The sequence below is a fragment of the Leptodactylus fuscus genome, chromosome 10, assembly GCF_031893055.1.
Source record: "Leptodactylus fuscus isolate aLepFus1 chromosome 10, aLepFus1.hap2, whole genome shotgun sequence".
NCBI classification, from domain to species: domain Eukaryota; kingdom Metazoa; phylum Chordata; class Amphibia; order Anura; family Leptodactylidae; genus Leptodactylus; species Leptodactylus fuscus.
This window is the reverse complement of record NC_134274.1, coordinates 52,759,331-52,774,188: the sequence shown is the minus strand read 5'-3', so window position 1 is coordinate 52,774,188 and position 14,858 is coordinate 52,759,331. Positions and strand designations below refer to the sequence as shown.

The following is a 14,858-nucleotide window of genomic DNA, read 5'->3' as shown; positions in this document are numbered from 1 at the left end:
GCAATTGAAAAGACAAAGGAAATCGCCTTAAGGAACTGGCTTTACTGCTAGTCTGTCTGTGCAGAGATTGCTACCACTGCTTCTAGATATATAAACCAATTACCTGAACAGCTCTGTGCATGGCAGTCTGCTATTACCTCCCTGTGTAGGCTGAGGAACCACTGGCAGATAATAATACCCTGTATCTAGTTAATATGAACCAACATCACCCTATCTTCCTGTCTACAATCACAGTTCATTATCATATATTCTTATGGGCTATGCACAATTAACCTGTTGGCTCTGTATCCTGAGATGTACCTACAGTATAATAACAATATGATGTACTCAGTTTAGGTTGCTGTTGGTAGGGCGCATGCATATATACACACAGGGGTTGGTAGGGTGCATACAGGTGAATGTCTGCTATACATCATTCTATGTAAAGATTTCCATGCATACATACTTGAATTGAAGCCATCCAAACTCAATAGCTGATTTTCCAACATACTATGTACTACGTACTGTGCAGGATCCTTTGCATTCTTATCCTTAGTTCATATCTGCATTTGGTAATCCATTCGCGGAGTCCACATGGAGACCCCCTGAACGGACTACCGAATGCATTTGCTAGTGGTGTGCAGTGAAAGCACACGGACTCCATAGACTATAATGGGTCCATGTGCTCGCCGCAAGATCTCCACATGGAACATGCGGACAGGAAAGTAGATTGTGAAGTACTTTCCCGTCCGCATGTTCCCTGCGGAGATCTCATGGCAAGCACAGGGACTCCATTATAGTCTATGGGGATTTGTGTGCTTTCACTGCACACCGCTTGCTAGTGTATTTGGTATTCCATTTGGGAGGGTCCCCATGTGGGCTCCCCTAAACGGATTACCAATGCAGATGTGAACGAGGGGTTAGAAAGTATGATGACATAGAATTGGCCCAAGGGTCACAGAAAGGCCTGGAAGGGAAAATAAACAAGAAGCCTTTCTCTTCTGGGTGGAAAATGTGGCACCATAATGGGGGTCCATATTGATTTTTGCAGTGGGGCCCTCTCTTTTGTCTTTGCCAATACCAGTACAGCGAGTGGTTCGGTATCTAAGTCTAGACAAGATCTACAAACTGAATGAAGACAAAAATAGCCTTTATCATTTTACATTATAAGCTTCACTATCTTCTACATCTTTGCCTGCATTAACATTTTGGAGCTTAATTCCTACAACTCCTCCATAGTTATGATCATACCCACATTAATGTAAGTCCTGAAATGATCAACTCACGTAATATATTCCTGCGCTAACCCTTAAACTTTGGAAGTTCAGCCATTTAATCCTTGTTTTCACCGTAACTTTGGACATGCAAATAATGAAGTAGATACCACATTGAAGTTCTGCAATGTTCTTAGATTCTGCGCCCCGTATCAAAATGACATTATTATCCCCGGCCAAGAGATGTGCACTAGATACTTGATTAACATCTGATAAAACGTTAATGGTCTAGATGCAACTTTTTAGAAGCTTTGTAAACAGAACCCATGGGATCAGCAAGTTTCCTTTGGCCTTGTCAAGTCATTAGACAGGAGTCTCACTTACCAAAAGGAAATCTGTCCCGTTCCCAGGATCACCGGCATCACAGACGTATCACTCATCAAAGCCTAAAATTATTATCCCTCCCCTGCAAGTCTTACCTATTTGGGCTCATTGTGCATCTAAGAACTTTTGTAGTTCCAGTGAGCAGGACAGAAAGCATATCTTGGACTGCGACATTAATGAAATACCGACGCTCATTGTTATTTTTGCAGCCTGCAATGTTTGTTGTTGCTCACAGGAAGGGATAAAAAAAAGCCTGTATTGTCTTATTACAACTGGTAATAAAAACTCACCTGCTATTTAGGTGAAGTGAGGAGGGGGGCAATGAGACCCTCCCACATTCCTGAATATGCTGTAGAAGTTTAGAGATCCCCTGACTTAGGTGAGTTATCTTCCCATCCCACACACTGTAAGAGATGGATAAAAATCACCAAAGGAATCAGCAGGCGGTGCCAGTAACTCAAACCGCTCTGACCGTTCGGTGAACCTAATCCTGGTGACCTTGACAGCACTGGAAGGCGGCCTCAGAAATCCCAACCTTTTCAGAGATGTAGACTGGCTGTGGCTCGTGTTCCCTCTTCAAGAGAGCACCACACGAGACACAGAACCTGTCTGTAGTTTTCCATTCTTGTATACAAACTGCGTCCCATATCAACGCTTCTGGATTTATTTCCTTATAGATGATCAGATAAAGGAGCAACACAAGATAGGAATCTGCTTTACAATAAGCGGTAGAGGAAGAATGCAGGAGAATAAGCCATCCACTACAGTATAGTCATGCCACCTCTGCCATATCCACATGGTCATCCTAATATTTTACAGAGGCGTTGTGGACAAGTCGACAATATTCAAGACAATTTCATGTAAAACAGGAACAGGAAACCTGTTGCTTTTACTGAAGGGTTCTCTATATTCTATTCCATAAAAATGCAAAAGCATGAAAGTTACCTGTTTGAATGGGATTTTAATAAAAGGGTTAGAAATAGAAACTGTGTCCATGGGCTGTCATCCTATAACCCCTTTTGGCTAAAGCCCCACGTTGGGAAAACGCAGCTTTTTTGTTGCAGATTTTGTTGCGGTTTTTGAGCCAAGGCCAGGAGTGGATTGAGCAGAAGTTGGAAGTATATTTCCCATTCCTTTTGTAGCCATTCTTAGCTTTGGCTTAAAAAACCGCAACAAAATCTGCAACAAAAAAGCGCTATGTTTCCACAATGTGGGCTACTAGGGGCAAGTCATTATACAACACAGAAATATGCTGAAATAGATAACTGCATTTATGATACAGAAAAGTTGGATGGATGTAAAAGTGGCGTCACTGGTAACCCAGCTTGTACAGAAACTTTCGATTGATGACGTAGTTTATGGTGAAGTTGGCATTACACGTTCTCAACATTTGCAGCACAATTTCAGAATAAATACAGAAACCCAATGGCAACTGCTGGTGGCATCCATAGAAGGATGGGAGATGTGCAGATAGATCCCTTCCCCAGTATGAGCTAACATAACATACATTCCTCTCCGACATTCAGTACAGGAAAGAGATTTACTGCGAGCTGATTATGAAAAGTTTGAGGCTTCTAGATAAGGTTTTCATCTCTGTGTGTGTTCAGAAATGACAGCAAGACTCAAGAAATACCATAGTCATTGAAGAACGTTCCTACTAATATAAGGTCTCTTGTTGTGACCTTATAATATTGAACAGAACACTGTCTTAAAATATATCCATAACTATCAAAATCATATTTACCTGTAAAATCAGTGATCGCTATATCACGTGAGGGGCCAGAAAACAACAGCTCTGTTACTACTATATAAAGCTGTCATATTTTGTCTTACATATAACCTATGAGCCATGGCTTGCAGGTTCTACAGGAGTAGAGGATTGATATATATAGTAGTACAGGAAAAGATTCACTATAACTTGCAATCCATGCATTTTAGTTCCTGCTCATTCTTAGGCGTCCAGGGGCAGTAGTGGACACATAGCAAGTGGAAGCCCCATTAGGTATCCACTGGGGCCCAGGAGCTTCCCTGTAGGAGTATAGATACAAAGATAGCTATGACCTACTTGGCAGGACCGCCCACTGGACTCCTACGACAGGAATGGGCCGGACTCTAAATGAAAAACAAGTTATGCAAAATATTTTTGTATAAAACTATATATGGATTTGCTCAGCTCCTTCTCTATAGCACCGATTGGACTGTATGTACGATGTGAAGGGTTTCCATTAAAGCAATAGTGTAGGTGGACTTTACAATGGTGAGCACAGTTTTTAGGTTTTAGAAGTTACCATATATTATACACGAGTTATATTATATTTATTGCTCTTCTCCTGAGTCTTTGGTACGGATTATACGTTTATTCATTGTCTCCGCTGTATTGCATCTACATCAGGCATTGTATATCAGGCTTCGGTCCAACTGTGATCATATCTGTGCTGAGCGGCGACACATACTTTACTACCTACAGTAATTGAGCAATGTACATCTTTGGTTGGCAGACTGACCAACAGATATCTTAAGAGTGTTTCGTGTCAGTCGGTGAATGCACACAGAGGTAAATGTGCCTGTCCGCATCCAAGGGAAAATATAGTAAAAAAAATCTTTCAATCCAGCATCAGATAATTCAGAAACATTGGCAGTCTGGCACTTGTCTCCAAAATGAATCTTGACTCTTACAATAAAAAAGCCAAAGGCTGAGCAGATAACCCAAGAAGTTCTTCTCCTGGGATAATAGTAGCTGTTTTATAGCGTTTTATTTTGCACCGTGCTCCAAGTAATAATGTAAAGTACTAATATTCTCCTTGCAGTATATTGAGGGTTCCAATAACTGCCTCAAGCAATGCACAATTGTAAGTTTCAGCAGCCAGCGATCTACAGATCCTGGCTGTGAGCTGCTAGGAAGAGGTTAAATGGAGAAGTGGGTTTGAATTAGATGGATATCACAGACTGAAGTCCTGTTGTGTTCGCTGGGCCTCACAATTTGCCGCTGTATGTCAGACAAGCAGAATGAAGTGATGAAAAAAAAATGAAAGTGTGGCAGTGTCAGCTCTCGCCGTTGTTCGACAGTGTAAAATTAAATTAATAAAGCCCCCAACACAGGAAAACATAACAGGAAATTAATGGCCCCTACTGTCGCTCCTGATGCAGTCATTTGCAACCCTGCTTTCCGCACCAAAGACTTCATAAATGCAAGCAGTTTCTCTAAACAAGCATAGTTAGAGCTGCATGCTATGTAATTTTTCGCCTTCCTTCTGTCCTTCCAGCTAACAAAGCTGGCATTTGAGATTGGCTTGTAAGGTTCTCGCAGGCTTACTCGTGTTCCACGCTGTTCCGGCCTAAAGGTGCATAGTCATTCAACCTCATGGGTCACAAACCTCTGTGTTAGCTTTTTGTTTGTGCTTCTACAAGCAGTTTATTAAGTGACAGAATTCAGCCTGGATATTTACCAGACTGTGGCAGATCCCAGAGTTCCCTGCTATGGCCACGGAGCACTGGATGGATCAGGATGAGTATTAGATAGAAAAGCTGTAAATTAAATAAATCAGAATCTTTTCCATGGAAAAGCAGTAGACATCCTTAGGAAATGAGTCTGGTAAGCAAAGCCTTTATTATATGTTGGGGTAGGGGCCTTCATAAATGGAATCCACCATAATATAATAATATATCTAGTCCTGATATTTTATGATGACTTTTGAACTCATCTGCCTATTCAAATAATATAATTTTACTATTGGAGCATTTAACCACTGAGCCAGTTCCCATCTCCTTTATGTAGCTTTTAAATTAAAATGATGGGTGGAAACAAGGAATAAGATTAAAATTTATTAAGACTGGTGATTCTCACGCCATTCATAATGGATTCCCTGACAGGCACATGACTTATCAGAATTAGTAAGAGACTATGGCGTGTGCCTGATTGCAAATATATATCAGTCAGGTACTGGTACCCCCACCTGGATACCCACCCCGCTACCATAAAAAGTGCTGAGCACCCCAGTGTGCTCAAAATGTACCATCATGAATTGTAATTTTGGCCACTTTCTAGACATATCCACCTTCGTAAATCAAGCCATAGTATTATTATCCGGCCTCTCCTGAGAACCCTCCTCAGTTGTGGATGTTATAGTGCAGAGATGGTAGGATTGACCCACCAGGTTTGACAAATTCTAAAGATCCACTCATGTCACTGGTAAAAGCTGTGCTGGGAAAATCTAGACCCAGTTGTTGACTCTAATGGAATGAGTTTATAACTAACCAAACCGATAAAGAAGAAAGGAAAAGTTCAAGTAGTAGAGCTCTAAGACGATGGTGATGTTCTGGATCAGTGGATCTGAACCTTGTTTGTGAAGACAGCAAACACTAACCTGGAAAACACATTTATTTATGGCCTGTCATCGCTTTTATATCACTTTACACTGAGTTTTCTACCATTATTTTCTTTGTTCCCCCTTTTTTTATAGAAATATGTGATATCTTACTGGGAGGATTTTCGTGTCTGAATTTCCATGATGTGTGGTTGGTTGAATCTTTACCTTGTTTGCGGAGCTACCTAGGTGATAGCATACAATTTGTCTTCATGCATAACTTATTAGGTTTCTCTGCTCACTGACTGTAGAACTTGGTGTCCTTTATTCAGTGCTGTTTCCTCATCATGTAGGAGACTGGTTCAGTGTGGCAGGCAGCATTAGAGTTCTACTTTATGTTATAAAATGGAAAGATTACAGTGTAAAGAGTACTGTGAATGAGATGAGTAATATGGAGTAGATTGTAGTTCAGTGATAGAACCTTCATAAGCATCCACATCTATGACAGTAAACCATATATTTGTGACAATGCTCCATGTATAAACCACAAGTTCTAATTCTAGAACAGAGAATGTGAAGTTATGAGAGCTCATTATATCATGTACAAATATTATTCTCAAGTTGAGACCACACAGGAGGCAGGTTTATATATTTGCTTTACTTTACACTCGTACTGTACAGTTCATAAAAGTCATAGGGGAAATAAATGAAGACTTTGTTTAATACAAAGTGTATTGGGGCAAAATGCTTCTTAATACATCTGGAACATCTTGTGCTGTCCCAAAGACTGGGAATTATATTCATTATTATATTCATGCCTCCTATGAGCAAACATAGACTTTTACTAAATTCTATCACATCGGGTAACTGGTAGCAAGTAACACAACTGGGTAACAAGTATGTTTTTGCTGCTTTCGAAAGAAGTAAGTTTCAATACGAGTTGTACTTTATAGTGCAGATATGGCATGTGCTATAGTCTGGCCTTAAGTCACAAACCTGGTGCAAATTGCCAAACCTTAATAAATGCAGCGGGTCCATAAATGGTAATACAATGGGACAGGGACATGAAGATGCTAAACCTCTTTTTAATATTAAGAAGTTGCAAACTGGTGGTTTGCAACATTTTTAGACCACTTTTGCCTAAATAATTGCAAGTGACATTGTTACCCTGCTGTTACCCTACTTTTCTCAAAGTTGGCAGGACAAGAGTGGGGCCATTGACTGCGTCACTACACTAACATGGACGCCACATTTGTACTATGAGCAGGCCTTTCAGGAATCTGCAAAATCCTCCACCGTTGCAGGAATCATCAAAACTGACATAAAATAGTCTGGCCTTGCTGAACCCATTCCATTGTAAGGGGGCCGTGCATTTATTCATGGCCGCAAACTAGCGCGGCGCATACGATCCCCGCTCCCATTGAAATCAATGGGAGCGTGTACGGCCTGCAAAGGGTCCCGCGGCGTCTACGTGCCACATCACGCGGCACGTAACTCCGTGTGAACTCCCCCTAAATGTACAAGAACCTTATTTACATGAACACTGGCATTAAAGAGAATCCATTTAAAGGGATTGTATGAGGCAAGAAAAACATATCTATATATTTTTATTAATTCATTTTTTTAATGTAGATTGTGAGCCCCATACAGGGATCACAATGCACATTTTATTTTCCTATCAGTATGTCTTTGTAGAATGGGAGGAAATCCATGCAAACACGGAGAGAGAACATACAAACTCCTTGCAGATGTTGTTCCTGGTGGGATTTGAACCCAGGACTCCAGCGCTGCAAGGCTGCAGTGCTAACCACTGAGCCACCGTGTTGCCCCCCGAAAAACATATGTATATTTTGTTTTTGCCAGAAACTGCTTTTTTATGGGTTTGGTGAGTTACTTCTTTTTTAATTAAAGTGGGGATAATAGTGGCTGCAATACCAGACACAACCAACAAACAGGAGTGGTGCTGTTTCCTGAGAATACAATTTAAGCAAAAATTGCCGGCGATACAAAGCCAACCCAAATTGCTATTTTGAAAGGACATGACAGGTTGACGTTGTTATCTGCCCATACATTGTCATCTAAGTTAGCAAGATTGATAGCAGGCGATTGAATTCTCCAACTTCTTTCATAAAGGTTGACCTCAGTTGCCAAACGATACAATGGATGATATAACGGTGCATGGCGGTAGATAAAGGTATCATTAACCAACAACACCCATCGTCAGCAGTGCAAGCTTGCTAGTTGTTGTAGTACAGCAACATCTGGCACGCTATAGGTTGCATGCCCTTGGCCTACATCTTCTATGCAGCTTGCAAGCCTAGCCCTTATACCTATGATTAATGAGCTTAATAACGGTAAAGCATTTATGAAAGCAGTAACTGCTCTGCAGCATCCCCCTGCATAATGCTCAGCCAATGCCTGCTATGAGAGGTTGAAGACTGATGACTGATGTCAGATTTCACAACCAAAGCTTCCTACATCTTTTCCCTCCGCTCTGACCGAGAAACGGAAAGTCATTTTCTGTTTTTGAAGGAATGAATTATCTCTGTGAAGAAAAACACTGCTACAGTATTGATGACTAGTATTATGATTATATGATGTTGTTGTGCTCTGTGCGGGTATTGGTTTAGCTGTTCTCCTGCTCGCTCGCTTGCTGCTGTGAATGACAAACGCTGGGTTATTGATCGCCTTCTGAACTCAGCCCAGCTGATAGAAGGTAATTAATGACTCCATTTGCCTCAGTACCGACGAGAACAATTGAGTTTGAAACTGCAACAACTGCCAACGCTATGAAAGGCCCCCAAGGGGGTGTCCAGGAAAGATGCCTGACACCGCCAGGTTTCAGAGGGAATTAGGAAGTGTGCGGCAGAGGTGGGGGTGGAGGTGCCAGCAACTACATGCCGTAATAGAACAAGACACAATGTTGCAATTAGATTATTAATTAAAAGTAAGATATTCATCTGGGGAAGTCCGAGATGTTAACCCTGTCACTGCAATGATGGAGTCTAAAATCCAGAAGGTTACTTTATTTTTTTTAACGAAAAAGAGCAATTATGGAGTTTTAAATACAAAACACTTGGACACAGACGCACTTTATTTTTCGTTCGAAGTAAATGAACCATTAAGACTAGGTTCACATGTGTCAGAGGCTTTGTTAGGAGTCTCCGTCACTGATTTTATCAGGAATGTAGCGCGGCATGTTGCACTATTATGTCCTGGACTTGTCAACATAAACCTAATGGACTCCATTAGGGTCCATTGGGTCTGCTGGACACCGCCAACAGATCAGACACTTCTGTTATATTATATTGTAGCAACGAACAATGAAAATAATGGTAAGTGATGTATAGGCGACCGAAAATCCTACGTACGAACATTAGCATTAAGGTATCTTTACTGGAGATGAGCGAGTAGTATTCGATCGATTACCTCCCCTGCATAGATATTGGTGTACTCGGTCGAATACCACACGGTAAACGCAGTAAAAATTAGATTCCCCTCCCACCTTCTCTGGCGCTTTTTTACATTAATAACTATGCAGGGGAGGTATTTGATCGAATACTACTCACTCATCTCTAATCTTTACCAATGATCCCTTGGCTATTACAGACATTTTTACAAGTTATATTGATACATTGACATTTCGGTAATGGAATTTTTTGTATCATAGCGCAGCCCAAAAATAAAATATGTCATGTATCTGATGAATCTGTGTAGACACATATAACCTATAGTCTAACATTAGGACTGTCTTTGTAGCCCATAAGAACCAATCACAGCACAGCTTATATTATTCCAAAGCAGTTCCAGAGATGAAAGCTGCACTGTGATTGGTTGCCATGGGCAACAAAGACCATTGCACTGTTAGACAGCTTGATAAATGAGGCCTAGCACTCTTTAGTCCTCATTGCACCTAATAACACTCATATATAAAATTGCATGCACTGTAAATGTCCTGGCTTCACAAGGTTAATTACCTTGTTTCTCTCTTCCTCTTCCCGGCTTGGCATTGCCTTTCATGTTCTCTTTAACCCGGCTTCCAATCACCAGGCCCACACCGGGTAAAATAAATAAATAACTGGTTGGCGTGCTGAACAGCAATAACCCCTAAAAGAGCACTATCAGTGGAACATGATTGATCAATTGAATTCCATAGCGGCTGAAAAATGTGGGATTAAGTAGTGTATTATACGCACAATGAGTTGAGGCATGATGTTCATTTCAAGTTCATTTCGCCGGCCCTCTGCCACCAGATCAGGCAATCAATAGGGCTAGCACATATCATATATCATCGCTCCCTGTGCAAGAGAAGGAGCGCCATAATCTCTCGCAAATTTAGACTGACAGATTTGTCGAGATCTGAAAAGGCCCCCTGCATAAATAAAGCCGAGGAGGGAGGACAGCTCTGCGCGAATAATCGAGGCTCACACACACGTATACAAGATCAGACATCTATCTATTGGGTCATGGCTCTTTTAAAAGCTGATCTTTTGCTTTTTAAATGTGTGTTAAAACTGATGTGTGTTAGCGGATGGTTCTGAATTTTCACAGGGCGGTAGTATTTAACCCTGGAGTCACAACATCTTTAGATACAAAGAGCACTTTGAGTACTTTATATAGGGTTCAGCTTTATTGTATTCATTATCCTTACTGTTTTATGTGTTATAGATTCAGTGTATCTGATGATCAGGGCCTCACTGGTGGATCGCTAGGTGGTCCTAGATCCCATGTACCATGTTATTTATATGGTAAAAGAAAAAATATATATCCTTGTACCGTGTTTATATGGTATGGATGGATGACTATTATCGTCATTATCCTATATAATATACTATTTTGTGTGTCTGTAGTGTCCACATACATCTAAAACATGGCTTCAAGGTGCCGTTTAGCAGCGCTACCATGAAGAAAGACTTAGGGGCATGTCTTAGTTGACGTCTTAAACTATTTCAGCATCATAAATAACCCTCCATATGAGTGCAAAGGTTAATCATTAAACTAGGATATTATTTATCAAGATCTCAATGACGCATATCTCGAAATCAAAGGGTGTTCCAATAGCAAAGGCTAAGGGAGGGAGGCAGAACCAGCATGAGGATATTCAATACCACTGCCTTGTTTTCATCATGATGTCAAATTAATAACTGGTACTAATGATTACCTTTACCTAATAGAAAAATTCAGTCTAAAGGGAAAAATCTGCTCAAAGACTTTAGAAACATATGTAATGTGAATACGGCCTCAGCACCGACTAAGATACGTTTCTGGGAATTTTCGAATCTAATTCACAACTAAGACCACTATACTGCCTATCCTAATACAAGAAGGCCATGTTTATGCCTTCACTCCAGCAACTCCACCAATTGTAATAGGTTCAGGGACCTTGCGGTTCACTTCTGCCTTAGTTTTCCTTTAGTACTCACGTTACTGTAATGATGTCTTGTCCTAGTGGCCAGTAAGCTGGTCACCAGAACAACAAGTAATTCTCATGTAAGGCTTAACCTGAGCTAAAAGGCGTTATATATCAGTAATAGAGGATGCCTCTATTCTGTCTACCCTTTTTATGCATACCATGCTTAATATTAAAGCTACACCGAAGGTGTCCATACAACTTCAATACTCATGAGTTGAATGCTTGTTCGGTAGATAGGTGTTCTTGCCAACCACTAATATACATCCATGCTCAGGTATGTCTTCTAAATAAGAAGAGGGGAATAAGTTGCTTTAAGACACCACTCATGGTGGCTTATCCACCCACAGAACAAAAGGATTGTATGTTCAAATTCAATATGCTTGATCCTTCTCGTCTCCAACATCATTGGTCAAGAGAGTCCGATGGCGCACCTACATATAAGATCGTTGACTAGTCGCTCCAATATCTGCGGATTTGTCTGACTTTGCTGTGATGTGTATGCCTTAACTGCCCAGTAGAAAAGAATAAAACTTCTAATCATGTGTACATGGGTATAAAATATATCGGGATATCCTTTTTTAATGACAACATGTAGTGCCATCCATAATCATTTCTAAAAGGAATATAAAGAGAAATCAACATGGGCCATTTCCTCTAGTGTGAACCAAATGATGCTTTGTTAAAGGGTCAGACAAAATGCTTTGTACTTCCTCTAATCAATATCTGATATTTTACATTAGCTTATGAAGGATACTGCTCCATGCTATATAATGTAATATTGATTATATCATATCCAACATTCACCTGCAAAGAATAAGATTTATCGGTCTTAATGTAATCTCCCGGCTTCATTCCCACTGGAACAGAATGGGAGAATACTTTTGCTATAGATGAAATTTATCCTATGAAATCCAATACAGAGTGCTGAAATGCATCTACACATCCTCGGCACACATTCAACTCTACATGTCACACGGCAACTAAAGCACTAATATCTATTTGTTACATTAACATATTATTAATAATCAACCTAATTATAATTCACAATGTGCGTCCCTGTAAGCAGCTCATTGTAGAACGTGTTGAGTCTAGACAGATAACGCCAAAAAATAACCATGTAAACATGCCATGTGCCTTATGCCTCTATGGCTCAGCTGCAAGCAGTTATCATTGCTGTGTCCTTTTTTGTTACATAGATGGGTCTGATGGTTCTGGTCCAAATGGAGATTCTCAGAGTAGCGTGGAGAGCTTACGGAAACATCTACGTGCAGACAACTTCACCCAGCAACAGTTGGAAGCCTTAGATCGAGTATTTGAACGCCCATCATATTCCGATGTCTTTCAAGCTTCAGAACACATCAAATCAGAACAGGTAAAGTGGATGATAGAACTATTTATCATAGGTAAATACTGCTGGCTAGAATTATTATTTAGCGAGACCCCCCAACGTGACAGAAGTATTCAACATATTTCATGCATACAGGCTTATAGATTTTGAAATTTCATTGATACAAGGCCAGCATTGCAGACTGCTCTGGTTATAAGTGTCAAAGTGGGACGTTTTCAGAAGAGTCCACCATTACCAGACTGCTACCAGTATACATCATAGCAAATCTAGCCAACACGTACAAATTCTTCTATAAATGTGGCAGTGATAGATCTAACATATCACATTATCCATTAACCATCTCTTATACGGGTTATAGAAGGATTAACTGACTCTAAGTAGTGAAAGTGTTGATAAAAAGTAACACCACTCAATATTATAATAATAGCAGCAGCAAAGGTTATAAATTACAAAAAAACAACTAATGCTTCAATCCAGTGGAGTATGCCATGTGACTACTAAGGACAATGAGTATCTACAGTAGTCATGTGCTACAAAGAGTACAAAGACAGGATGGGGCGGGGAGGCTGCTGGAACAGCTCCAAATAGTTGTATCTTTCTGTTTTTTTTAATGAAGATTGGGAGCCCCATACAGGGCTTACAATGTACATTTTTTCCACATTTTTGAAATGTGGGAGGAAATCCATGCAAACATTGGGAGAACATACAAACTACTTGCAGATGTTGTCCTTGGCAGGATTTGAGCTCAAGACTCCAGCGCTGCAAGGTCAGCGCTGCTGTTTATTTTTATATTTTTTATAAAAATAAGTCCTATAACACCTTTAACCTGATCCTGATGAAGCCCACCCAGACACCGACGCCTTCAATAATAAAATGTTTCAGCCTCTATGTTTTCCTTTACTGCATTGGATATTAACTTTTTTGTAAAGTTCAAGCTTTTTACTCTTAATATAAAAGTATCAAAAATTATACAATCTAACAGATAATAGAGTACAATCCACCAGTTAAAAAGATAGTCAAGAAACCTAGTTTGCCCTTTAAATCACTTTCCTGTGCTTTAAGGCCGCATATAAACCATAAGAATTGTAGATCTTTGGCTCAGCTCCTCGCACAGTAACTCCTCTTTCTATTTATATCATAAAGGTTGTTTGTCTTAATGGAACATGAAATTAATAAAAAATCTTCTGAAATGCCCCAAACTATAAAACATGAAATGAAGAAAAGGCATATTTGAGTGTGATTTTTTTTCCTTCTTTTCCCAGAGTCCCAGAGTTTATTACAATGGATAACCTTTATTTACTTTCATTAGACTATTAAACGCCAGCACAGTCATTTTTTTCCCCCTGAAACTTAAAGCAGGGCCCATAAAGCAAATCTAAAGCCTAATTGAGTTCATTTTAATTTCTCTCCGATCACAGCGAATTACTCCGGTGATAAATCAGGGGGCAGCTTCACCCCCAGTAGAAGGCCTAATTTGCAGCTAATTACGAAACTGATTTCAACAGGAAGATCAATACGAAAAGGAATTGGAAATGACTAGGCTGTGGCGTCCAGGCATAGAGGTGGGGGGCGTGGAAGGAAAAAAAAACGGGGCAAGAAAGAGCAGAAAATCAGTTTTAATTTAATGTAATATTAATCAGAAGGAGTTTTTTCTCTCTCTCTTTTTTGGTTCCCCCCGTTTATTATCCCTTTGAAAAGGCAGCTGTAGAGAGCAAGGTCTGCTCCCGAGAAAACCATAATAAGAAGGCAATTACTAGATTGTTTTGGACAGGACACCCTTTCAAATTCAATGACTCCCCCTCCCACCCTTCTGTTGGCCATGTGCTCTGGCCCACTCCCCAATTTCATACCCCAGTGCACAGGAAGAGGGAGAATACGAACAGGGTGATGGGGGAGTGTCCTTTCACTCTATTTAATGAAGCACATCATTCACAAAATCAAACGCTGATGATTTAGGAAGACAGGTGATTTTTGGTTTTGTTTTTATTTTTAATATATCACCAGAAAAATCGATGAGATAATATAAAATATAGGAGATAAGTAGAGGAAGAGAAAATCCAGTTTAGGTTCATTTTGGAAAAAATGGCATTTTTTTGGCGTTCAACTTTGTACAATTTTTCATTTTTATTATCACCATCCAGTATTTTTGTCCCCTTTTTAATAGTATAATACAACTCTGCATTGTCTACACAATATAAATAACCAGCACACACCAA

The 14,858-nt window shown here is 40.1% G+C and overlaps 1 protein-coding gene across 8 annotated transcripts in view; it reads left to right on the top strand.

Moving 5' to 3' along the window:
* Positions 1 to 14,858, top strand: part of PAX2 (paired box 2) — a 56,995-nt gene that overhangs the window by 26,137 nt on the left and 16,000 nt on the right. For all 8 annotated transcript variants that reach the window (XM_075258231.1, XM_075258225.1, XM_075258228.1 and 5 more), the window contains exon 6: positions 12,491 to 12,666. In XM_075258231.1, the coding sequence (XP_075114332.1) occupies positions 12,491 to 12,666 (176 nt within the window). The remainder of the gene's footprint in view (positions 1 to 12,490; positions 12,667 to 14,858) is intronic.